The 26082-nt window shown below is 30.9% G+C and overlaps 2 protein-coding genes across 2 annotated transcripts; one reads left to right on the forward strand and one right to left on the reverse strand.

Moving 5' to 3' along the window:
• Positions 1-1791: 1791 nt before the first annotated feature.
• Positions 1792-9231, reverse strand: LOC133794438 (uncharacterized). Its single transcript, XM_062231663.1, has 12 exons — positions 8751-9231; positions 8132-8358; positions 7950-8020; positions 7613-7684; positions 6931-7283; positions 6693-6761; positions 6523-6611; positions 3655-5850; positions 3430-3507; positions 3198-3309; positions 2518-2568; positions 1792-2390 (listed from the first exon to the last, which is right to left on the reverse strand). The coding sequence occupies exons 1-12, from the start codon at positions 9117-9119 to the stop codon at positions 2340-2342; spliced, it is 3738 nt and encodes a 1245-aa protein (XP_062087647.1). The 5' UTR covers positions 9120-9231; the 3' UTR covers positions 1792-2339.
• A 7039-nt stretch (positions 9232-16270) lies between these two features.
• LOC133794439 (ubiquitin carboxyl-terminal hydrolase 6-like) lies at positions 16271-22478 on the forward strand. Its single transcript, XM_062231664.1, has 18 exons — positions 16271-16398; positions 16928-17073; positions 17249-17284; positions 17386-17493; positions 18018-18118; positions 18199-18325; positions 19207-19266; positions 19354-19421; positions 19823-19873; positions 20199-20307; positions 20523-20611; positions 20967-21036; positions 21259-21339; positions 21445-21534; positions 21624-21672; positions 21765-21884; positions 21981-22055; positions 22144-22478. Exons 1-18 carry the CDS (start codon positions 16389-16391, stop codon positions 22197-22199), a joined length of 1446 nt encoding a protein of 481 aa, XP_062087648.1. The 5' UTR covers positions 16271-16388; the 3' UTR covers positions 22200-22478.
• Positions 22479-26082: the final 3604 nt, after the last annotated feature.

Consider the following 26082-nt stretch of genomic DNA (forward strand, 5'->3'; position numbering starts at 1 on the left):
TTGTATAATATTGGAGTTATTTTGTTTAGATCTATTATATATATTTTTATACAATAATTATCTTAAATTTAATATTTTGAGATATTTATTTTATTTAGGTCAGTCAATTTTTTTTTTAAAAATATTCTTAATTCAGTCAATTAATTTGATCGTATTTTCCAATTATTTTGGCATTTTATAATTATATTATATATATTAGATTTTATTAATGTTATTGTGATAATTTTTTTCTTTATTATTGTTGTTCTTAATGTTATTCTAAGTTATTGAAGTTATTTATTGTTATAAGTTTTATTACAATGAATTGTTATGGTAAGCACTATAAATTTTGACAATTTCGGAAGATGATTGCAATTTTCAGTTTTAGTTATTGGACTCTTTTCATTAAAGCATCAATATAAAGATAAAAAAATTTCTTCTTGTTTCTTTCTAATTTATAAGTATAGTTTTTTCTTTATTCGTTTTTTCTAACTCATTAAAATATTTTTATTGTATTTCATTTTAATTGCAATTGATTAAACTTAATAGTATAGTATTTGTTATTACTATTATATTTTCATTGGATATTTGGATGTTGTACAAGAAAGATACAGATTTGTAGAGGTTGAATGTGTGTATTTAATGATGTCGCTGGTTCAGAGTTATCTATTTAGTATTTTTTTTGCACTTTGTTATATTTGCATAAAACTCTTTAGCTGTTGTATCTTCCTTTTTGTATGACTTCAAGTCTTTTTTATTAGAGGATATTGTAAAGTCATTGTAAAAAATTTCAAAAGTATCATTAATTCATGTTCATCATCATGAATTAATTGTGCATAATCTTTGGTTGGGTGTGTGAATAACTTATTTGGTTACTAGTTTCTAGGATGTATGACATTATACTATTTTTTTCAACATAATAGATTTCATTGCAACAAAAAAAAACAGTTAAATATCAAATAATTTTGTAAACCTATTAATTATCAAGCTTAAGGCTAGTAGAAAAGACCACACAACTTATCCAAACTTCCACTGCCACGAAAATAAAATATGATATTTTTAGTAAAAACAATTTCTACCCCGTATATTTAATGACTTCAAAATTATTTATTCCAAACAGCCGATATATAAACAAACAAAAGATTATAAGTCAAATTTCATGACTTATTTATTCCTCTCATAGACTTCTATATACACATAAAAATTTATTACTAAACATGCCTTTAGAAAAGTAAAGTTAGTATATTTCATTAAACTTACGCACAAAATTCTCATGAAATTTCAACAGATTATCCATTCCAAAAAAAATCCCTCAATTTCCAAAAGTGATACTACGTGACATATAGAAATCAAAGTTCATAGTATAGAAACTGGATTTTGTAGATCAATTGATATTATTCATTATAGCTGTCAGTATAAAAATGATGTACTTTGTATATATGTATAATCAGTCATTATTAAAGTGTAAAAAAACCACATTAATCATGATCGATTCTCTGTAAAAGTAATGACATCAAAAAAGGAAAGATAACAATTAAAGGGATTATATATTCAGTATTCACACTTCATAATTCCTAAAATAATTGTAATATACCTTGTGAATTTGTTCTCACATTATTTTTAACATTGTTTTCCCTTAGCTTTGGTTCGAGATCTACCAATGTTTAATTATTGTGAATAATTTCATCTTTTTTTTTGCTCAACCATCAACAAGATGTACGAGAAATGAGTTATAAGTTTGGACAGAACGGGTGTATTATTATACACTCGATTTCAACAACAACAATTATTTTAAAAAGTACTTAATGTCACTTATTGAGTGTAAATACTTGTGAATTTCACAAAGTACATTTATATTAAAAATAAAAAAAAAAGGCAAATGTGAGGATGAGTTGGTTCTCTCAAAAAAAATTTTTTTACATAAACATGGACATGGACATGACTCCTATTATCCTCTCCAAACTCCTGCCTCGTGAATTCACAAAATAGACAAAAGTATAAACAATACTCAGCAAAAATGGTAAAGTCCAAAACCAGACGATCAAAAACAAGGTCAGGCTAAACAAAAACAAAAAGCCTGATCCCAAAGGTACAACTACTTGGAGAAAGAAATGTACAAAAACAGAAAGTTGAATGTACACATTGAGATGAGTTGGGTTGGGTCGGGTCGGGCCGGGCTCTGTTAGGTTCTTCCTGGGGCTGAAGCTGCACCTGCTACTGCAGCTGCAGCTCCACTGGACTGGACAAGGGAACCAATTTCATATGGAGAAGATAACACTGTGACCAGGTTCCATCATCTTCAAAGCACCCGTCCAATTTTGAAAATAAATGATAAGTTAGGATTCAGCTCTCTCTTCTCTTCAATCTTTTGCATAAGAAACAGCGAAATCTTTAATCCTCTCCTTAAGGTGCTGCAATGAAATGAGATAGAAGATGTACAGAATCAGTTATTTGAAAACATCAAGCAAAAATTCTAGAAGGCTAGAATTTCGAAATGTTGAAATTTTCGAGAGGGTCGACAAAGTTTGCAGGAATAACCTTCAATTCTTCATGAAGCACCACAAATATTTTCTTCAGCCTCTTGTGTCTCTGCAGGTTACAACATTTACTCAGTCATGTAATTGCCAGTAGGAAAAAGAGCTATCACACCACACTACTGTTTAATAACCCATTTCAGAATTTCAATAAGCACCAGCAGTTGGATATATACTAATGCCTACTGTATTATTTACAGATCCTGAGGCTTAATATGGAAAATTGCAATTAAGAGATGGGAGATGTACAGGACGTGAATAGTGTTTTGTAGGTTAAAAATGGTGTGAAAAAGATAAATCTTGAAAACAACAAAAATAGCACAGAAAGAGAAATCGACTGCTTGAATTTTGCAGCAAAAATACTTCCAAGACTCATCGCTATTTGAACAATAGTTCAATTAAAAAGAAAAGAACAAAAAGACATAATGAATCGATGTCAGTATCCAAAGAAAAAACTAGCCAAGTATGCAAAATTGAGAAAGGAGATGCAATAAAAGACAAACTGGAATGCTCGCAGCACACATGGTTAAATATATCATATATTTATGTATATCATGGTTGTCTAACAGTGCATCTGACCAAGAAAGCAGTCACCGATAAATATCTTAAGACAAGGATCTTGGTTAAACACTTCAAGCCTAATATACCAACCAAAAAAAGTGTAGGAAATCTAGACGAGCATACCGTCCCACACTGGCGATATGAATCCTTCAGTTGCTCCAAGATGTTATAATATTTCTCCATATCCCTGCCTTTAGCAAACTCAAGGTCCTTTCCAAGTTGATCAAAGTCTTTCCTGCATTCAAGAAGGTGTATGCATACTTTTAAAATACATGAAAGCTGAAACATAAAAAATAAATGCAACTACACATTGAAGAAGTTCATCATTTAATCTAATTACGTTTCCTTGGCATACCTGTAACTATCTAGTATCTTGTTGAGGGAACAGTAAGAATCATATTTGTCATGATACTCCTGCACATACTCCTTGTATCTAACAGTGGGGAAAAAAAGAGTTAAAAATAAAACACTTAATCCAGCAAAACCAGCAGTAAAATATAACAGAAACCCACCCAAAAAAGTGTGGGGACAGGGGTATTCAGGGTTAGAAGCAATTAATTAACACAAAATTTCTACTTACTGAGAGTAATCTTTTATTGGTCCCTTGAGATCTGGCTCATCTTTTTCATACTTAGAGTAAGAACAGCTATTTTCATCTGAGGAGGAATCTCTTCTCTTTCGTTCACTATTATTGCCATCTGCCAAAATTGACTCATTTCGTCCATCAGTTAATTCTGCCACTGTATTAGATGTGCCTTTTTTCGTTTCTTTTATGGAGTGGGAAACTTGTCCTCCCCGTCTGGTTTCAAACTGCTGAGTAGCAGGTGCTTTCTTATTACTTTCTCCATAACCTTCCAGATTATTCCCAAATTTCACTCCATCATTTTGTCGAGAATTACCATTTGTCTCTACTTTGCCGGACTGAGGAAATTCGGCATTGTCTACTTTTGAATGGTACTGCGGTTGAGATTGTGCAACCCTCTGTTGAGACCGTATTGAATCTTCAGCACGGTCTTCATGATTCCTCTTTTTATTTGAGCCTTCCAAATTGCTTGGAACCTTGGCATTCTGGTCGGGTGAAGAGGATTTTAGCAAAAGTAAAGTTGCCTTTCCTGCAGGCTTCCCTTTACTATCTGAGTTCCAGTTGTCTGAAGCGCTTAGTTTATTCTCTGACTGTTTAAACGAGCTTTTTCTATCAAATTGCCTTTTAACAGGTGTTTCCTCAGGTAGGGGCTCACGAAGTTCACCTAACTCCAAGTCTGAATGCTCTCGTTGGAGTCTACTGCCTCTCCCATTAACAGCAGGGGATCTCTCAGCAACTGCTCTGTTATCATTAGGTGAAGTACCCAAAAATGAGCCAGAAACCTGTCCACCATCCTTAAACTTCCCAACTCCTCCACTGTGTTTCCTATGATGCAAATCCAAGGACACCGACTGTTTGCCACTCACACCACTTTCCTTCAAATTTCTTGAAACCTTTTTCTCAATAGCATAACCATCCTCATAATGAGCATCCTTGTGAAATTTAGACTTTTGTGAAGGGAAATCTTCATGAACGTGAGAACTCTTGTCAGAATGTTTACGGATGCGTCCCATGCTTTCAGCATTATGAGGTTTCTCTGATGAATCGAGAGCCTTTGCTGGTGCACTTTGTTCAAACGACCTTCGATTTGATTGCTGGAAATCTGCACTGGATTTTCCAGAAAATGTTTGGTCATTTACTTTCTGTGAAGTCAGTTCACCATTCACATCCCTATCAGCTCCATTTATGGCTTGAACGATGGCTCCCCTATTAGGGTCTTCAACAAGTCTGTCAGAAGGCAATCTGTGGAAACTCTCCTGGTAGTGGGCATCCCTACTACCAGAAACAGGAGGTTCGGATGACTTTTCTGTTTTTGACCTTTTTCCCCTCTCAAACTTGTTATCTGAGTGTTTTACCTCCGCACCCCTTTTGTGTTTTCCTTTAGACATCCTCTCAGAGCTATCTGATTGTTCATACCTAGAGCCATCCTTAACAACATTGCCCCCTTCATCAAACAAACTTCCTGTAAAATTTTGATGGTTTTGAAGCTTATCATGATCAGGCGAAAAGCTATTAGTTCTTTCTACAGGTTTCTCATCATATTTGGAAGGAGCAGACATACCAACTACATCTATTTCAGTCTCCTGTTTGCCATCAGGCCCATCTTTCTCTATCTCAACAGCCTCTGATTCATGATCATCTTGCTTCTCATCATTACCGCCCTGAATGGGCTTGCCATCAGGACTTCTCAATGGAATGGGCGATCTAGAAAATACAGGTTCAGATTGCAATTTATTCTTGGGCTCTTTGTCATCATCACTCGTCATAATATCCACATCCTCATCAGAACCCTCCTTACTGTTGGAAGACGCATCACTATCACTATCGCTACTACTCCCACTCCCGCTGCCAACTGGGCTTTTACTTTTGCTTCTGCTTCTACTGGGGCTCCCGGTATCACTTTCACTGTCACTGCTGTCACTTTCACTATCACTGTCACTTCCACTATCACTAGAACTGCCTACATGCCCTTCATTGTCAGAGACCTTTTTTTCACCAAAAAGATCAGGTGAATGCTGCTGGATATCAATTTTTTCTAACTCATTAGGCTCTTCTCCAAGCTTACAGTTGGACTGTCCTTGCTCATCAAATTCCTGAGATGGGACTTTGTCTTTAAAATCCAATTCTGACTCAAGTGTCTGATTATGCTTGTCTTCAGGAGCGGGTATCTGATGAAGGTTCTCATCTGGAGAACTGGAACATTAAGTAGATTCAGATAAAAAATTCTTAATTAGCTTTTATAAAAGCAGATTTACTGAATGTATCAAACTACTAAAAAAGGCCCAGAGAAGCTTTATCAAAAGAAAATGTGAAAACATCTTTCTTTCTTTACATTACATTCCAGTTTGAAAGAGAACAATAAGGTTGGGTCCGATAAAAATCGGTTGAAGTTCTACAAAACCTGCCTACTTGAAGAAATCCTATAAAGGATGCCTCCATTTCTAGATAAAGAGTATGGAGCTAACACAGAATATCAAAGATATGAGAACCCAAAATGTTCAGAATTTGAGTAAATGTATACCAACTAGCAAGGAATAGAAATGAGAATACAGAACTAAGAAAATTATTATAAGCACCTAGAAAAGGAATGAGGGAGCAGATAAATCATGCTGAAATGTTATGGCCATAACGAGTACAAGCTACCCATTCTCCAACTACTCTCCTCCCCAGTACTAGACACCCCAGACATTGCAACCCAAAAAATTTGTAGCTAGAGTTGTGCAGAAAATGGATAGTACTGTACAAGTGGTGATAGATATTCTGGTTGCTACTCTCTTTTTACTTCATTTAATTCTTTAATGCAGAAAAAAAAATTAACTTAAAAGTGAAGAAACTATAAGAGAGACATGAAGAAAAGTCAGATACCTTCCACTATCAGGCGAACGTTTTTTGGAGCTTCCTGTCTCCACTCCTGGTTTCAAGAGATATTTTCCAGGATATTGGAAAGTTGCAATCTAATGTCAAGATTAAAAATGAAAACATAAGACCACCTGATTTTATTTAAAAAATCATAAAGAGGGGGATTGTTCACTTACTTTCTTCATAATGGCTTCAATTTGCCTAACTGAGGCTGGAACTGAATCCCCAACAGCTTTCTCCAGAAACTATGCAAGATTGAAAAAGAAAGATTAAGAAAAATTACTCGAGAACCAACAGGAAAAGCATAAGTTACTTTTTTTTTTTAAAAAAAACATAAGATTAGACAATTTATTTTTAGCAGATTTAGACAAGTACAAAAGAAAAGAAAAAAAAAAGAGTAAATCTTCTACCAACCTTCAAGGTACACCCCTTTGGATTATCCATTAGCAAATTAATCAGCATACTCTGCAAATCCACTGAATTAGATCCAATACTGCTTTTACGTCCCACCATTTCCCGTGCTACACTGTTAGCCTTGGCTGGGAGTTCCTTGTCAGAGTTAGCAACAGCTTTGTCTTTACCAGTCATTTGATTGGGTATAACATCTACACTTGTTTGACTTTTGGAAATATTTACAGTTCTTAACGGAGATGCTACAGGACCAAATTGCTCTGGGGGAGATGGAAGTGGAGATGATGAGGGTCTGCCCTTGATGGTAGCTGTGGATGATATCCCATGTTTGTACACAGATTTGGGAGGACCTCCAACTGCAAGTGATGCAACCCCACATAATAATTTATACAATAAATTAAATTAAAAGAAGTTTATTATTGGTAGAAGAAACTACATCTATCTAAGAATATGTTATGGGCTCTAAAGCATAAAACATCCATTATTGGTAGTGGCAACTAAAGCTAAGAATATGCCATGGGACTAAAACATAAAACATCTAGATCAAGATTAAAATCTAAGAAAAGAAACATACCTACATATATATTTGAAAATAAAACTAGGATGTACACATTGCACAGTATACCACGTACCATTTTAAACCTAGACCCATCAAAAAATACAGTTGGAACTGAAAATCACTGACCTGGAGGTGGTTCAATTTTCCTTTTCTTAGATGGAGGCTCTTTCTTCTGTTTGAAATGCTTCCACGGGGTAGCTAGGAAAAAAAAAAGACACCAGAGTTTTAACATAGATCAATCACATTTTGATTATAACATCAATTCAAGAAAAATAACAAAGAATGTTCAAGTGGACTACATAAAATCAGCAATTCTAAGAAAATCAACGTCACTAATATTGCAACAATCTTTTAGTACAGATGAAGAGGGCAAGAAGACATCCAACGCTTCAATCTCAAAAACCGCACAAAAAGCATATTACAAAAAAATCTCCCTGATTCGTGCCCACAGATAAAAACTTACTCTCAGCAGCAGCTAGCTTCTTCTTTATTTGGCTGTTCATAGATGGGTTCCCATGGTCTAAGATGATGGCCCTGTATTCATGATGAATGTCAACAAGTTAAAACAAAATATTCCAGACATAACAATACAATGACAAAAACTAATAGTAAGTATGCTACAATTTCATAGAAATCTGGACATACTTGCGTGATTTATGCTTGCGTTCAGCTTCCTCTGAACGCATTTTAACATGGTTCGCAGTGGACTCGTCCAAAAATCGATTCACATTTACCTTGCGCCATGCTGCCCCAGATTCAACAAGCAAACCGTTTCCATCTTCACCGCTTTGCCGTTCTTCGTAAATATCACACTTATCACCAAATTCTCTTGACCACGTAAACCTAAACTCCTTCCCACCAACATCAATAGCCTGATGCAATAAGGAGCAACATGAAAAAAAAACTTCATTCCTAACGAAATTTATATAAACGTCCCTCCCTGGTACCAACATAATAATTGCTACAGTGACATATTTTCTAAAAGAAATAGTACAGTACCCATTAAACAGTTCAAAGACGCAAAACGCAAAACTAATCTAGACAGAACAAGCTTAGCCAAGGAAAAACAATAAGTAACGTATGAATTGAATGAAACTACATTGTTCCCCAAACAAAACATGGTAAGCAACGCCCAATTGCGAACTAACCATGAAAACAGGCAAGTTATACACAGTTACAAACCACAAAATATGGCAAAAAAATTGAAATTCTAAATCAGCACCTATTTGAAATTGAATTCGAGAAACTCGAAAAACGAACTCACATTTCCGTTGGGATTATTAGCTATGGTGCCGAATTTGATACGGGGGGTTCCGCCTTGGGCTTCGACACGCCTGATCTCATCGACCAAGTCGGGCGCCAGTCTAATGATCATGGCAAAAGCAGGCGGGTTATTGCCCGCCACTAAGCTAAATGACTCTTCAACGGCCGGCGCCGGAGCAATTGCTCCGGACGCGCGGTTTCGGGGATTGGAAGTTGAGGCGGAGCCACCAAGTGAGAGGCGTCCGGCCCCAGCTGACGCAGAGGAACGGTGAGGGGGAGGCATAGGAAAGGGTGAACTAAGTCGCTTAGCTCCGGCACCTCTTCCGGCGCCGGCGCCGCCCCGACCGAGCTTGGATTGACCACCGTACATTGAAAAGTTTTGGGCGGAGGAAAAGGACGAGAGCGAGAAGTGGCGTCTAAGGGGCGCGTTTGGTCCCGAAAACAACCCACCGATTATACACACCTGGTATATCCCTTGTTTTTTTTTCTGTATTTTAATTTTATTTGTTTTTATTTTATTTATTTTATCGGAGGTCAGCAAGGGAAGGTTTTACTTTTTGGAGGAGAGCCCTACCGCTCGGGATATTTTGTATTTCTTAATCGTTAAATAACAGTTTTCCTTTAGATTTTTTTTTTTATAAAGGTGAATATTTTAATTATTTAGATTTTTTTTTTGTAAATTTTTAAAAATTATAAATAAGTTATAAGGCTGAAAACTAGGTTAAGGTGCATAACACAAATTAATTACGTATACACTAATTTATTTTTAAACTAATTTTCGTTATTATAAATTATTTATAATTTTTTTTAAATTTACAGTATATTCTAAATATAAAAAATTATTCACAAATTAAAAATATAAATGAGTCACGCAGAAATTTCCTTAAATTTTAATTGTTATTATGAACATTTTCTCTTTTTAGTGTATAAAAATATCTTAAGAATAATTAATTTCATTTTTTATTTAAAAGAATAATACAAAAAAGGCGATGAACTACAATTAAAGTGGGGTTTGTATATCATTTTAAGTTAGTGTATTTAATATAAGTTTCAATGTGTATCTTCTAATTTTGAAAAAAAAAAACTTGTATTTTGTGCTTAAAATAGTCTCAACTTAATTTTGATAAGAATAATTTCAAATAGGACTAACATATAAAAAGTGTGGAGATAACATAAATTTTTTATTTTAACGATTTCTTTCGTTAAATTCAAATATATTAATATAAATTCAAAATTATTGATTTATTAATTATATTAATATAAATTCAAATGTTATAATATATCATTATTATAATAATATGTAATACAATATTAAATATTTAAGGGTTTATATTTTTTTGGACCTTATGTTTTTTCTCATTACCTATTTGGACCCTGTATTTTGACAAATTACTTTTTGGACCCTATGTTTTGTAAAATAGTTAAAATAGAACTCTAAACTCAATTTTGATGAAGAAAAAATTTAATATAACAATACAGTTTTTAAGAATGATTTTATTTTTATTCTGAATTGTTAGTTTGGTAAATTATTTATGATTTTAGTTGATAAAACATTGACCAAAATCAGGTTTATGATTCTATTTTAACTATTTTACAAAACATAGGGTCCAAAAAATAATATGTCAAAACACAGGGTCTAAACAGGTAATGAGAAAAAATACAGGGTCTAAACAGGTAATGGGAAAAAACACAGGGTCCAAAAAGGTATAAACCCAATATTTAATAATTATATCAATATAAATTCAAATGTTATGAAATATTAATATTACAATAATATATAATACATAATGAATATATTATGTATAAGTGTCGTGTGTGTATAAATAGTATGAATATGTAACTAAATAATAAATTATAATAACATTTATCTTCTATCAATAATAAACAAGTTTCTTCTTTTATCATTATGGTGTGATTTGAATAATATAATAAATGTTTGTATCTTAAATAGGGTATGTAGTTTGTGATCTAAAATGTTATCATATTATTATTATTTTTAAAACCATAAACAATATTTTGGTTTAACTTTTCTTTTAATATGTTTATGTAATTCTTTTATATATAATATTGTTTATTTATTTAAAATTTATATGATAATTATAAGAACTTAATAAAAATAATTAATAAATTTTATAAATAAAACTAAGCAAACATGCATTGCACGTTGCTTGCAGCTAGTGACTAAAATATAACTAAAGAGTTTAGTTAATTAAAAACTTAAAAAAATATTAATTAAAATAAAAAAAAATCGAACTAAACCAAACCATATTTAAAATTACAATTAAAGCCATAATTCTAACATAAATTACTACTATCACTGCATATTATTCTTCCATTAAAACCCTATACATATAATATATTTTTTTCTTTTTATTCCATTAAAACCCTAAATCTAATAGCTAAAATATTAATTCTTCTTTTCTCGAGACTTGCAGCAGAGGACAACAGGGTTGGGTTCATGGGCGCGAATCTTCACCTTAAGCCAATAGGCTTCTAAATGATGGGGCTAGGTTCATGGGCGCGAATTCCAAATACGAGATGAGTTGACATAGAGGTGGCAGAAGGATTGGTGTATGGTTGTTTTATCCAACCAACAAATTCCTCATAAACACAAAAAAAAAATGGCCAATTTCAACTTTGCCCATGCCTTCACCCAGCTTGACTTCATCTATGCCTCTAAGCTGCTTGATTCCGCCCTTGCCTACGACAAACTCAACACCGGCCAACTCGATCCTTCAATCTCCTTTCTTATGCACTTTGGTGCTAAAGTTTGCGGAGAATTTGTAATTGTGGTGCAAACCTCATTGTACCGCTTCTTTATAAATATATCAATTTTTTATATATTATAATTTTATCATTTAAAAATTTTAATTTAAGATTTAATTTTACACGTGTTGTTTAAACTCTAGTTATCTTATTCAAATTTGAAATGTTGGTTGTATTACTCAAATTTAGCGTTGAATTATTTATGCAATTTTCATGAATGTGGAATGTTGCTATTTTATTTTTATTTTTTATGTTTAATTGCAAACCGGTACCACCTCACATTGAAGATTTACGATGCATAGCAATGCAATTTAAGGTCAAAAGCGGAGTAGTCGTGGTTTGAAAAATTGCTCAAACCATATGTACAATGTATTAAATTAAATAGCCTTAAACAAACTACACTATCCCTACAAACCACGAACACTCGGGGGCGTTTGGTATGGGGTAATCCTAAGGTGGGAATGAGAATGTGGAGACAAACCCATGTTTGGTATGTCATTTTTGACATTTTTAGCTGATGGTTTTATTTTTCCGTGGGGTTCACGTGACTTTATTTGGGGGTAATATCTTAACTTAAAAATATTTGAGTTTTATTTTACTCGAATCTCAACTCTTCTCTCAGACATATTTCCTATTCTCTTCATCTCCTTCTAGCTATGAAGCCCTAGCTGCCTCTTCTCTTCATCTCCTTCATCAATTCTAGTTGAACCAGGTATGAAATCTCTCTCTCTCTGATTTTGATTGAAGTGTTTGTGTATGCTTTGCATTTTTTTTTGTCTATGATCTGTAATAGTTGAACCATTTTTTTTTTTTTTGCTAAAATAGTTTGTTGAATTAGTTCGAATCTGAGTTTTGTTGATAATAATAAGTCATTTTTGTCATACTTGTGCTCCGTTTTGTGTTTTCTCGCTCTGTTTTCCATGAGAAGTTGTTGATGATGGTAGAGTTGAAATCTAGAGGTGGGTTTAGGATTTTAAGGTGATCATTATTCATATAAGTTAAGTGGGCAAAGTTGATGAGGTAGACTCCTCCTCCTCAAATATTTGCACTGTGCTCTATGTGTTGGACATGTGCTCTATGTGTTGGACATGTCATAGTCAGTTATAAATAAGCAAAATGAGTTTGGGCAATTTCATTTGAATTTTACACTTATCTCTCTATTAAGTGGAAAATCATTGGGGATGCAGAAATAGAGAGTTGCATGATCAACATTCCAAAACCGCTTCAACTCTTAAAGTATATTGGAGGACATTTTACTCCAATATATAATGTTATTTCGGACATGTATGTTATTTTTTGTTTAATATATACTTTGCTATTATCTATTTTCTCACTTATGAATTAATTACTATATATGATATCTATATTTTTTCTATATAAAAACGTGTATATAAGGAAAATTCTTGATTTTAACGGTTTGTCTTGTTAACTTTAATAAAATATCATAAATATTTAACGAAATATACTTTCAAAACTAATAAAAAATAGATATTTATTAATTATATTAATATAAATTCAAATTCAAATGTTATAAAATATTATAATTATAATAATATATAATACAATAATATGAATAAATATTTGATAATTATATTAATATAAATTCACATGTTATACAATATTATTATTATTATAATATTTAATACAAGACTATATATTTAATACTTATATTAATATAAATTTAAATATTATAAAATATAATTATAACAATAATATATAATACATAATGCTAATTTTTGTTAAAAAAATTATCATTTATATTTAAAAATGTTAACACATTATATGTATTTCAAAAATAATAATAAACAATATTTTGGTTTAATTTTTAATTTAATATGTTTATGTCAATTTTTTTATATATAATATTGTTTATTTATTTGAAATTTATACGACAATGATACAAATTTAATAAAAATAATTAATAAATTATCTATAAATAAAACTAAGCAAACGTGCATTGCTTGTTGCTTGTATCTAGGATATACATCTCTTCTATATAAAAAGTGTGTAGATAACATAAATTTTTTATTTTAACGGTTTCTTTTGTTTACTTTAACGGAATATTCTAAATATTTAACGAAATATTTTAAATATTTGGCGGAATATACATTTAAAATTAATTAAAAATAGATATTTATTAATTATATTAATATAAATTTAAATTCAAATTCAAATGTTATAAAATATCATTATTATAATAATATTTAATATAAGACCACAAATATAATAATTATATTAATATAAATTCAAATTCAAATGTGATAAAATACCATTATTATAATAATATAAAATACATGACTAGATATTTAATAATTATATTAATATGAATTTTAAATATTATAATAATATATAATATAAGACTAGATATTTAATACTTATATTAATTTAAATTTAAATATTAAAAAAATATTGTTATAATAATAATACATAATACATAATCTTCATTTTTATTAAAAAAAATTATCATTTATATTTAAAAAAGTTATCATATTATATATATTTAAAAAAAAATCATAAAGAGTGATTTGGTTTAGTTTTTCTTTTGATATGTTTATGTCATATTTTTATATATAATATTGTTTATTTATTTGAAATTTACATAAGAATGATATAAATTTACCAAAAATTATTAATAAATTATATAAATAAAACTAAGCAAACGTGCATTGCAAGTTGTTCGTATCTAGTAAATATATATTTATTAATCTCAAATTACATTTTTTTTTCATTAATTCCCAAGTCCAAAGTTAATTGTCTTATGCACTATTTTAGTCATATATAGTTATACATATATAGAAAATTTTAGAAGCAAGGTTGCTTAAGGAGTTTTACGAGTTGCTTTATAAGTTGTTTAAGTAATTTTATAAGTTGCTCAACATGTTGCTTTATTGGTTGCTTAATGAGTTACTTTAAGAGTTTTATGGGCTTCTTAAAGAGTTTTATAAGCTGTCTAACAAGTTGCTTAAAGAGTTTTATGGTTGCTTATGGAGTTTTACGAGTTGGTTATGCAATTTTATAAGTTGCTTAACATATTTATTGAGTTGCTTAAGGAGTTTCATGGGTTGCTTAACAAGTTGTTTTGAGAGTTTTATGAGTTCCTTATAAGTTTTATGAAATACTTTATAGTAGGGCTGTGTAGAAATTTTCCCAACCCGAATAATCCGCCCAAACCAATCCGAAAAAACCGCCAAAAAATGCAACCAGAATAAACCGTCCAATTGTTACATTGGGCAGGTTGAAAATAATTATCAACCCGCCCAATATAACCCAACCCGCCAAATTAAGAATAAAAATATATAAATTAATTAAGTTTTGTTTTAATTTTTTTACTATAAATTTAAAATATTGTTTTAAGCTTAAAAAGATAAATTTCACATTATTATTACTAGTATTTAAAAGAAAAAAATTACAAAAATGTAAAAAAAAAAAATACCACTTTTGTTTGGGCGGGTTGACCCGACCAACCCGCCCAAAAAAAATATCATTTCAGTTTGGGCGGGTTAACCCGACCAACCTGCCCAAATTATTGGACGGGTTAAAAAAAAAAATTTATTAATTGGGCAAGTTACGGGTCACTTTTGCTAACCCAATTATAACATTGAACAGGTAAAAATACTTTGTAACTCGACCATCCCGCCCAATGATTAGCCTACTTTATAGGTTGCTAAAGATTTTTAAGGTTAATTTGGTTGTTTATACAAATTGATTTGGTTGCATTAACAAATTAATTAAGTTGTTTTTTTATAATAATTTGGAAATTATCAAAGAAAGACATTCAATTTTTGAAAAATTATATAAAGAATTAGACTTATAAAAATAAAATATCAACCATACACCAATTATCTCTCAAGTAGAAACACATTGTTTTTTGCCGTTGTCATTAAGTAGCTAAGAGAGCAATAATAGCACAAACAAAGAGTTTGATGATATATTAATTATTCTATCATTGTTTGTTAATACTAGAATAAAAAAATTGGATATTCAAATTTACAAAAAGAATTATGTGTTGTTGGTGTTGCCCATTTACAAGGTAAATATATTTATATGATTGTCTATAAATATATATATATATACATAATAGATGACTTTGCAAGTAGAGAGTCCTTGTTAATTGATAGAGAAATCAGTAAAAATGAAATGATTAAACTAATAAAGGTGAAAAGAAATAAATGAGATAATAAAAATGAAAAAATAAATAAATCAAGCGTATATAGGTAAATTCCTTTTTAATTATTTTTAAATAAGATTTGTACTGTTTAGAACATCTGATTTAAGCAAGATAATATATTTATCTATAGTTTAAACCATCAATTTTTCAATTCAAAATAGATAGCTTATTTTTGGTCAATTTAATTTTTTAAGATCTAAATACTCTTAATTTTTTTTGATACTGTTAGTGTTTAATATAAAAATAGGATAATAACATTTTATAGTGTTAATACAATGGCATTGTCCTTTATGTTATGATGAAGAAGAAAACATATAATTTAGATCGATTTCAATTTTTTGGTTGTCGTTTGAGGTTAAAATGACAGAACATTTAAGGAAATGACTACTTTATCCTTACAAAGAATTTTAAAGTATATTTTGGATCCGAATTTTTAAAATTATTTTGCATAATAGTTTAGTTTTAATATTTTTTTTTGCAAAATTTAAATTTTAGACTGACGTCGTTTAGCAAGAAAAATAATTCAGTTTAAAAAAAATAAAAATAAAACTATTTTCAACAACTTTTCGTATATAAATTAAAATATCCAACAATGCAACGACACTTCGTTGAGATACTTGCCCTCTCTCCAAGCCAAGTTCTGCAAAACCCGAATACCCTTTCCTTCTTCCTCATCGATACTTGAAGCACTCGAGCTCTTCAACCATGATTACAGGTTCAATAACCTTTCCAGCTTCATTTCTATGTCTTAATTTCTTTGATTTACTCGTGCCCCAACTGGGGATTTTTATTTTCTCTGGAGTATTTGCCTTGCTTGATATTTGATATGTGGACGAGTTGCAACTTTACTTTTATCTTTATCTTTCTAACAATCGAGGATTATCTTTATCTGATACGGGCTTTCATATTCTTCGTTCATCGATGTATTTTAGAAGCAAATATAGCTGTTTTATATGGAATATATTTGAATATTAGATCTGGGTAATCGAGATTAATAGATTTCTCATATGGGTGTTCAAGGATTTTTAGTGTATGCAATGCTTGTTTATCATATTCGTTTTAAAGAGAGCTAAACATACTAGAGTTCTCAACCAAACTGAAACTTAAGCCTTTGATTAAAAAAAAAAAAAGTATTGGATAGCAAAGTATGGAAATCAATGTGGACAATGAACTTTAGTTGACAGTCTTGTAGGTTTTAAAGATTTCAAAATAAATGTTTTTGACAGTTCTAATTACTTTTACAGTGAGTGTAAAATGGCAAAAGGAGCTCCTTAAAGCTGTGGAAATTGACACTACCCAGCCCCCTTATGTGTTCAAATGCCAGCTGTACGATCTAACAGGGGTACCTCCTGAAAGGCAGAAAATTATGGTTAAAGGTGGTTTGCTGAAGGTAAAAGTTGGGTGGTACATATGAAATGTCTTAGTGAAATCGATCCAGTTATCTATTTTTTTTCAATCAAGATGACAAATGTAATTCGTGTAAATCCTTATGCATATGGTTGAATAATACTCTACGTGATGTGTCTAAATCAAAGTTAAATCACTGATTTTTTCCCACAATGCAGGACGATGCAGATTGGTCAACCTTAGGAGTAAAAGAGGTGATTATGTTGTGGTGGTCTGTTTGTCTTTTACTGTGCTTTTATTGTGCTTACTGATATGTATAACCTGTACTTTGTTTTTTGTTTCCTTTTCTGTATAGGGTCAAAAATTGATGATGATGGGAACCGCAGATGAGATAGTAAAGGCTCCTGAAAAGGGTCCTGTTTTCATGGAAGATCTTCCAGAAGAAGAACAAGCTATTTCTTTGGTATAGTCACGACAGTTCATTATAAATGTGCTAATTGATGCACTCTCACTTTATGAAAATAACTTCTGCGTGATGTTTCCCTCTGACCACATTCTCCAATTGCCTTATGCTTACTTGTATTTATGCAAGGTCTGTAGTATCTAGTATGAGACTTAGAGTTTTGTTACCATTTTTTTTTTCATTTTTAGGATTTTTTCTGTACTTCTGGTTGTTATTAAGTGGGGTAGTAAAAAACTTTGTTTGTATTATTTGTGAATAATTAACATTAATAATCTGATATTGTTTAAGATCTTGCGAAACTGTATTTTTCTTTCCTGCTTAGCCTATCTTTAAAAGGCTGGTCCTTTAAATTAACATCACCTTCTTAATTTTTTGTTTCACCTTCTTGATTGATTTTTTTAAAAGCTTAGTTTATCATTCTCATTTTTTATTATGCCCCTAGGAATATCACTTTTTTTTCCTCTTTAATTTCTTCCTTTGCATCATGATGTAATATTCTCTTCCAATGCTTTTTGTGATTCCAGGGTCATAGTGCTGGCTTATTTAATTTGGGAAACACCTGCTACATGAATTCCACTGTACAATGTCTGCATTCTGTTCCAGAATTGAAGTCAGCTTTAATAAAGTGAGTTTTTTTTCCTAGCAAATGATGTTTTTACTTTGAGAGTATTTCAGTGACGAAGATGTAAAATTGTTCTTGCTCAGCTATTCACAGTCTGGGAAAAGCAACGATGTGGATCAGACTTCTCACATGTTGACCATGGCAACCCATGATTTGTTTAATGAGCTGGATAAAAGTGGCAAGGCTGTAGCGCCAATGCAATTTTGGATGGTTTGTTATTTTATTTCACTTTGTTATTTAAGATACTGTACTGGCGTTTATCCCAAGCTCCTACTTCTATCGCATCGTCAAGATTAATTTGAATGATGCCTACAGTGAATAAAAATTCATAATAAGTTAATGGTAAACTTTTCTGGTAATAATGGGTTGTATCATAAGTAAATCCAACCTTGTTTCTAGGTAGAAAGCTACACTCTTAGTATTGGCATTTTGCTGTCTTAGAAAAGACTTCGTTTGAAAGAATTTTAATATCTGTATTAAATTTTGGCCCAAATTTGAGCTGTTCATTTTGTTTCTATAGCCTTTTTTATTTTAATAACATTTGCTCAGCACCTAGAATGCAATAGCTGATGCGTTAGTGACTTTAAAAAACTTGATCTCATTAGTACTTTATATTGCAATTTATGCTGTTATATTCTTAATATTTTTTTTCTTGTTTTTGTCATCTTAGGCACTTTGAGGGGCCTAGAATGTCCCAAGAGAGCTCCCACTCTCTACAATTTCACTCACTAATTTTCCATGCTTTCCACTCAGCCCCAAACACTGATTATATACCCGATTTGTGTGTGTCATCCTTTTGTCCCATTTCTTATGCTAGCCACTAACCTATAAACATGACACCTGTCCTCTCAACCAATCCCCTTAACAAATAATTAAATGAGTCTAATAGCCAGCTGTTCATGCTTATAATGCAGCCTAACATAAACTTCTTTTTGTTGTTTCAGAAATTGAGCAAAACAGAGTTTTCTATATAAAACTGTCATTGCAATCTCATCGAAACTATTATTGTAATCTCATAAAGGATTTGTTTTGGTTTGCTGTTTACTGATTAATGCAAATGTTGAATGATGTTGATTGCAATATTCTTGCAGGTATTACGTAAAAAGTACCCTCAGTTTGGTCAGATGCATAATAATTACTTCATGCAACAGGTTTTTAAGTTCTCTTTGACTAATTGTAACTTTACTGCTTTCTTAATCTGATATTAGATTGATCAATTCAATAAAAATCTGTAATAGGATGCTGAAGAATGTTGGACCCAACTTCTATACACGCTCTCTCAGTCTCTGAGGTCAGCAGGTTCCAGGTAACATATATTATTATTTTTCTGTTTAATGACATATAGGAATGAGTGTGCTTGGGCAGTCTAGAGACTGAAACATTTTCTTTAGCTACTGATAACATGTCTCAAATGACCTTCATTCTAGGTCACCCACCTAATTTAATATTCACCTGGAACTCAAACAAGTGATACAAGAGAGGAGAGGGCCCTCTAAAAGCTGTATTGCTGCTGTTGTTTCTAAAGCTATTAGCTATCTATGATTTGAACTTGACCATTTTTCCTTCATAGAATTCAAACCAGCTTTTTATACATCAATCTGTTGAAGTTTAGTAGCATTTTTTTCCTTGGATTATTTTATTTGTTAGTCTGTTCTAAAGTGTGTACTTATTGACATTGTATTAATTGTTATCATGTTGTCTTGACAGTGAAAATCCAGATGCAGTTAAGTCCCTATTTGGCATCGACTTTGTAAGCAGGTTAGATATCTGCAATGTATTATTTTTTATTCTAACTAGAAACTAAAATATTCTGCAGATTAAAATTTCATTAGAGATAGATTTATGTGCTTCTTAATCTTGGATTAAACTAAATGTTTTAGTAATGTGGCTTGGATTTGCAACTAAGAGCTCATTTAATTCTACTTGTCAACTTATGTGTGCTGCTCTTTTATATTGTTCGCAATAAAGTGGCTTTTTCACGAGCACAATGATTAGAATTATGGTAGGAAAGCCATATTTCGCAATGTCTGAAGCCTCCTGCTAACTGTAAAATTTCTTTACTATTGTTGTGCTGGGTTGCTAGGGTTCACTGCCAGGAAAGTGGTGAAGAAAGCTCAGAATCAGAATCAGTTCATTCCCTTAAATGCCACATATCTCATGAGGTGAACCATTTGCACGAAGGATTGAAACATGTGAGTCTAATAACATTCCGAAGATTATATTACTGCATGCATTACTTCTTCTCTATGGCAGTTACAGCTTGATCCTTTTATTTTGTTCTTGTCCATGCCTCTTTCTAAATTCTATATGTGCATCTATCCCTTTCTGTAAGCAATTCATTTATTTTTCCTTTTCATTCTAGTAATTTATGTGAAACATTCTTTCTTTGTTTTTGTGATTTATGTAGGGTTTAAAATCAGAACTGGAAAAGAATTCTCCTTCTTTGGGGCGTAGTGCAATCTATGTGAAGGAGTCTCGCATCAATGGCCTGCCAAGGTAAAGATGGCTCTGTCCCCCTTATTTTCTTCCTTTTCTCTTAATACACACATAGCCTTGACAGACAAGATTGCATAACTTTTTGACTTGTGTCAATACCCAATAGAATTCCCTCTTACCTCTTTATGTTGGTTGTATTAACCAGATTGATTAGGACCTAACATTCATAACGAGAGAGGAAAAAGAAAGCTCTTAGTTCTTGCTTCATTTTCATAGCATTTTTTAATCTTTTTATTTATTTATGAAAATCTCCACCAATTATTTCACTTGAAAATAAAAATAGTTGCGTTGGCGAAACTTCTTAGTTTTGAGCAGTTCCTCTTACTGCTTCTAACTTTTTTTAAAATTTTCAAAGGTACTTAACTATTCAGTTTGTTCGCTTTTTCTGGAAGAGGGAATCAAATCAGAAGGCCAAGATTTTGCGGGTGATGCTTCTTTTCTTTCCTCGTGACATACAAATGCATAATGGAATTTAGTTATGTTATTGATATGTTAACATCAGTCTCCGAATGTTGATTTCCTTGATGAGGCTAGAAATTGTTCATATGCTATACAGTGATTTTCTTAACACCAACTGTGGTGTGCATCTTCTTTTTCTCTTCTTTTAATGGAAAATGTTATCATCATTATTCATTTACGTATCTCAGAAAGTGGATTATCCTTTGGAGTTGGATGTTTTTGATCTCTGCTCAGAAGAACTTCGCAAAAAGTTGGAAGTTCCTCGTCAGGTACCTACTTGTTCATGAATTTGTATAAACTTGAATTTTCATTAACCGCACACAATATTGATGGATGCTCTTGTTCTGTGATGTCTATTTTGATTTCTGAAAAAGAAACTGCGGGATGAAGAAGGCAAAAAGCTTGGTCTGAAAGCCAAGGGCTCTGCTTCAGAAGACAATGATGTCAAGATGTCTGAGGCAGAGGTAACTAACTATGCACAATCCATCTACACAATATTTTGAAAGCCCATATGTGATTTTGTGCTCTAAGCATCTTTTTCTTCTACGTACAGGGCTCCTCCAACGAAAGTGGAGAACCATCTAATTCTAAGTCCTCTGAAGGTAATAATTTCTGTATTTTAGACAGGTCACTGAATCCCCTGATGCTGGTGCTCGTTTTCACCTTTTTCACTGTTTGGCTCATCCTTCTGCAGGTGGTCCATCTGAGAAGGAGACACAATTGACCGGAGTTTATGATTTGGTTGCGGTGTTGACACACAAGGGTCGGAGTGCTGACTCGGGGCATTATGTGGCCTGGGTCAAGCAAGAAAGTGGTGAGTTGTATACAATGATGAGTTAGTTATATGCATGAAAGGTTGTCTGCATCCCAGAAGTTTCAAACTGATCCATTGTTTCATTTTTGGACTTAGGGAAATGGATTGAATATGATGATGATAATCCCATCCCACAGAGGGAGGAAGACATCACAAAACTCTCTGGAGGAGGTAAATTAAACAACTCCCAAAAATATTCCACATGAAAATTCTAGTTACTGTCCAACTTTTCTGATCAGAAGGTTTCTTATTTCTTCAGGTGATTGGCATATGGCCTACATTTGCATGTACAAGGCCCGTGTTGTTCCAATGTGACTTTCGTTCTCATAAATCAATTGAATTGGAGATCAAGACGGCCATTTATATTCTATATATCTATCTGTGTACTGTGATCATGATATATAGTCAGAAGATTTATATTGTTGTAGCTCATCTGTACCATTAGACATTTCAATTTGTTCTAATTGTGCGTTGTAGAACCGTATGGTTTGTCAGATGTTTCAATTTGTAGTGGTCAAATTTTGATGGTGATAAATTGCACGTATCATTAAGAAAAATTACGATTTAAAAGCAACAACTGAAAGGCTTTTTTTATTTGCAGTATTTGCGCATCTCAGTCAGTTGGCTCGGCCATTTATCTCATTAGTCAATGATATACCAGAAATTCTTCTTTTTTGTTTTTGGGAAATCTATGGTACATCACTGGTTTTGTGAACTACATATACCTATCGATTGGTGTTGAAAATAAATTTTAAACAACCTATTACATGCGTGTTTATTTTATTTACTAGTGAGAGTGTACATGCAACTGCACGTGCTTTTACCAAATTAGTATAAGACAATCCTACGAAATTAGTATGAAACAGTTTTTGATTGTGCTGTAAACTAAATGATCCTTTTTGATTGTGTTGTAAACTGAATGATCTATCTTGCTTTTTTGGCTCTTAGTTAAAAAATGTATAATCTTAAATATTAAATTCCACCAAGGTTGTATGGTTCAACATCACGAAGACCAAATCACAATATATACCTTTTTTTTAGTGAAATCACAGCATATATATATACTTAGTACAATGTAATATGCTAAGTTTCAGTTGGCTATCATTTATGGATTCTTTGTAGTTCTTTTACTAAATATTACAATAAAATTTAAGGCTGCTTTATAGTCTTTTGTATATAAGACATTCTTTTATTCACTTAGTGATTCTACATCCACTTAAGCAAATTGAATTGATGTCCTATGATACTACAACAAATGAATTCAGCAATAAATCTAAGCTATGAGCATTATCATATGCAACCAGGGCCGTTTTAAATATTTTGGAGGCCCTGTTATAATCTAAAATTTTGGGCCCCTAAACAAAAAAAAAAGTTTAACAATTTAACATCAAAAGTGGGATTGGGAATAGAAACAGCCTTTAGAAATAGAACTTAATAATTGTTCATTTAAAAATGGAAATAATGTTTCATTTCATTTATTTAAAAAAAAAAAAACTGAAAAGGTAAGTAAATAAATTGGGTCATTTAGTTTATTGGGCCCTGGGCAATAGACCAGGTTGCACAACCACATAGCCGGCCCTGTATGCAACACAATACTTAGAGCATCACCAACCGAACGGTATTACTCCATATATATATATATGGGGTTGGTGTGCATAAATCCCTCCAACCAAACAGTATAGGTTACTGCATTTAGCTGTGTGTCAACAGTGACAAGGCATATATGCCGCGACAAATTTTTTTTTTAATATATATATTTTATATATTTTTTAGAAGATAAATATATTTATATCTTATATATCTCTTCTATATAATAAGTGTGTAGATAACAAAAATTATTGGTTTTAAAGGTTTTTTATTTTTTTAAGGTTAACTTTAACAAAATATTCTTATATTTAACAGAATATTCTTATATTTAACTGTAGTTTGTAGTCACTTAAACTTAAATAAAATAAATAATAAAAAAAAAGAAGATATTTTTGAGATATTTTATAATGATAATTATTTTAAAATAATAAATAATTAAACAAATTAAAATATGATATTTTTGATATATTTTACACTGATTATTATTTAAAAATAATAAATACTTAAACAAATTAAACTATGATATTTTGAGTTATTTTACAATGATAATTATTTAAAAATAATAAAATCATACGTTTTATAACTTAAATAAAATTTAATTAAATTTAAACTCACTTATTAGAATAATATCATATTAAATCTATAATATAATCTACTGTCAATTAGCAACAAATTGTTTTTTTTTTAAATTAGCAAGAAACTTAAATTTAAAATCCACGTGTAATATTTAATATTACATTAAACATATAATATATAATCTCTTGTTGTGACTTTCAAATTCAAAAACTAGAACAAACATTAACTTAAACAAAAATAAATAAATTATTTAATTAAAATAAAATATTTATTTGAAATTTATATAATATTAATATAAATTTAATAAAAATAATTAATAAATTATATAAATAAATAAAACTAAGCAACATACATATTGCTTTGTATCTAGTATATATAAACATATGAGTATTATTTGGGTCTATATTTTATGTTGGGTTTTTTAAATTATAAATACACATATAATTTAATTTTCTAAATAAAATTTCAAATATTTCATAATTAATTTTTTATATAATTTATTTTAATTTGTGTGAAAATTCTTACTCTACAGAAAATAAAATTAACATTGAAATTGATTAAATATACAAAAGATAATTAAAATATTACAAACTTACATCCTAATATTAAAATCAAATACACCAAACATAAAATGGAAAACAATATATATATATATATATATATATATATATTTATAGAACACCAAACATAAAATGGAAAACAATATATATATATATCAAATACACCAAATAGGAAAATGTAATGTGTTACTATAATTTTCAAGTTTTAATATTTATGAAATAAGTTTCATGTAATTAATAATGATATTTTTACTTAATTGATTAATTAAATAAATGATAAAATAATATAATAATAATAAAAAGAATATTCTATTTTATTAAAAAATAATATAATAATAAAGAAAATATTTTTTGGTGTAATTTTTGGTGTTGTGGTTGGAATGAAAAAAAATATGGTACTAAGATTATTTAGTTTTGGTGTTGGTGCAACACCATATATGTGGTTATGGGTTGGAGATGCTCTTATACTAAAATTATCATAGAAATAACAACTCGAATTAGAGATAAATCATGAACTAAAGGATAATCAATCAAGCCGTCATTAATTTACAAGAACAAATTTATTCTCCTCTCAATAAATAAGGATTACCAGCAAATAATCAAGTACATAAGTGATGCAATTTTTTAGAATTGAAAATAGTTTGCTTTTCTCTTGTAAATGATGCAACATAGTCTAAGAACAAAAATACATTTATGCATCAAATTTAAAAATAGAGAAAAGAGTACATTTATAGAGTACAATGGATAGTGTCACCAACCAACCAGAAGTGAAACATAGGATACCAAGACAACAGTTAGAGACCACTCTCTAACAAAAGCAATCATAATTAGAGTTGTAAATACGGACCGAGCTTTCTAGCATGGCACGAAACTGGCACGAGTCCAGGAGGCACAAGCACGACACGGCACGAAAAAATATGGGCCTGGGCCAGGCACGACACGAATTGAAAATTGGCACGGCACGATATTGGCCTGAGCACGGCACGGCACGACAAGCCCGAAGACACGACATGAAAGCACGAACAAACTAGCCCGAAAGCACGACATGATAAAAAGCCCGATATTTTGACATTAATAATCATAATAAATTTTTATTTGTCAATTATTAATAAATTAAAATGATATTAGAAGTCTTATTTTTCTCAATGCTTATATTTTTATAATTATATTAATTTATTTTAAGATTTGTGAGTTAAATTTTTTTAGCATTTATTAGTAGCTATTAAAATTCTAATAATTATTTTTGATATAATTTTGTGTAAAATATTGTTAAAAAGTATATAAATATATCTAAAATTATAATTTAAATAAAGAAATGTATTTGGTTTTGTGGTAAGACCATTGATGGTTAAAGAGAAGGTGAAGGGTTCAATTCTCCATCCTCACAATTTTTGGCAATAAGGAAAGTGGGTCAGCCCGATTTGGGCCCAACACGGCACGACATGGGCCGGACCTACTCTTTAAAAAATGGGCCG

Source organism: Humulus lupulus, chromosome 8 (assembly GCF_963169125.1).
Source record: "Humulus lupulus chromosome 8, drHumLupu1.1, whole genome shotgun sequence".
Lineage (NCBI taxonomy): Eukaryota > Viridiplantae > Streptophyta > Magnoliopsida > Rosales > Cannabaceae > Humulus > Humulus lupulus.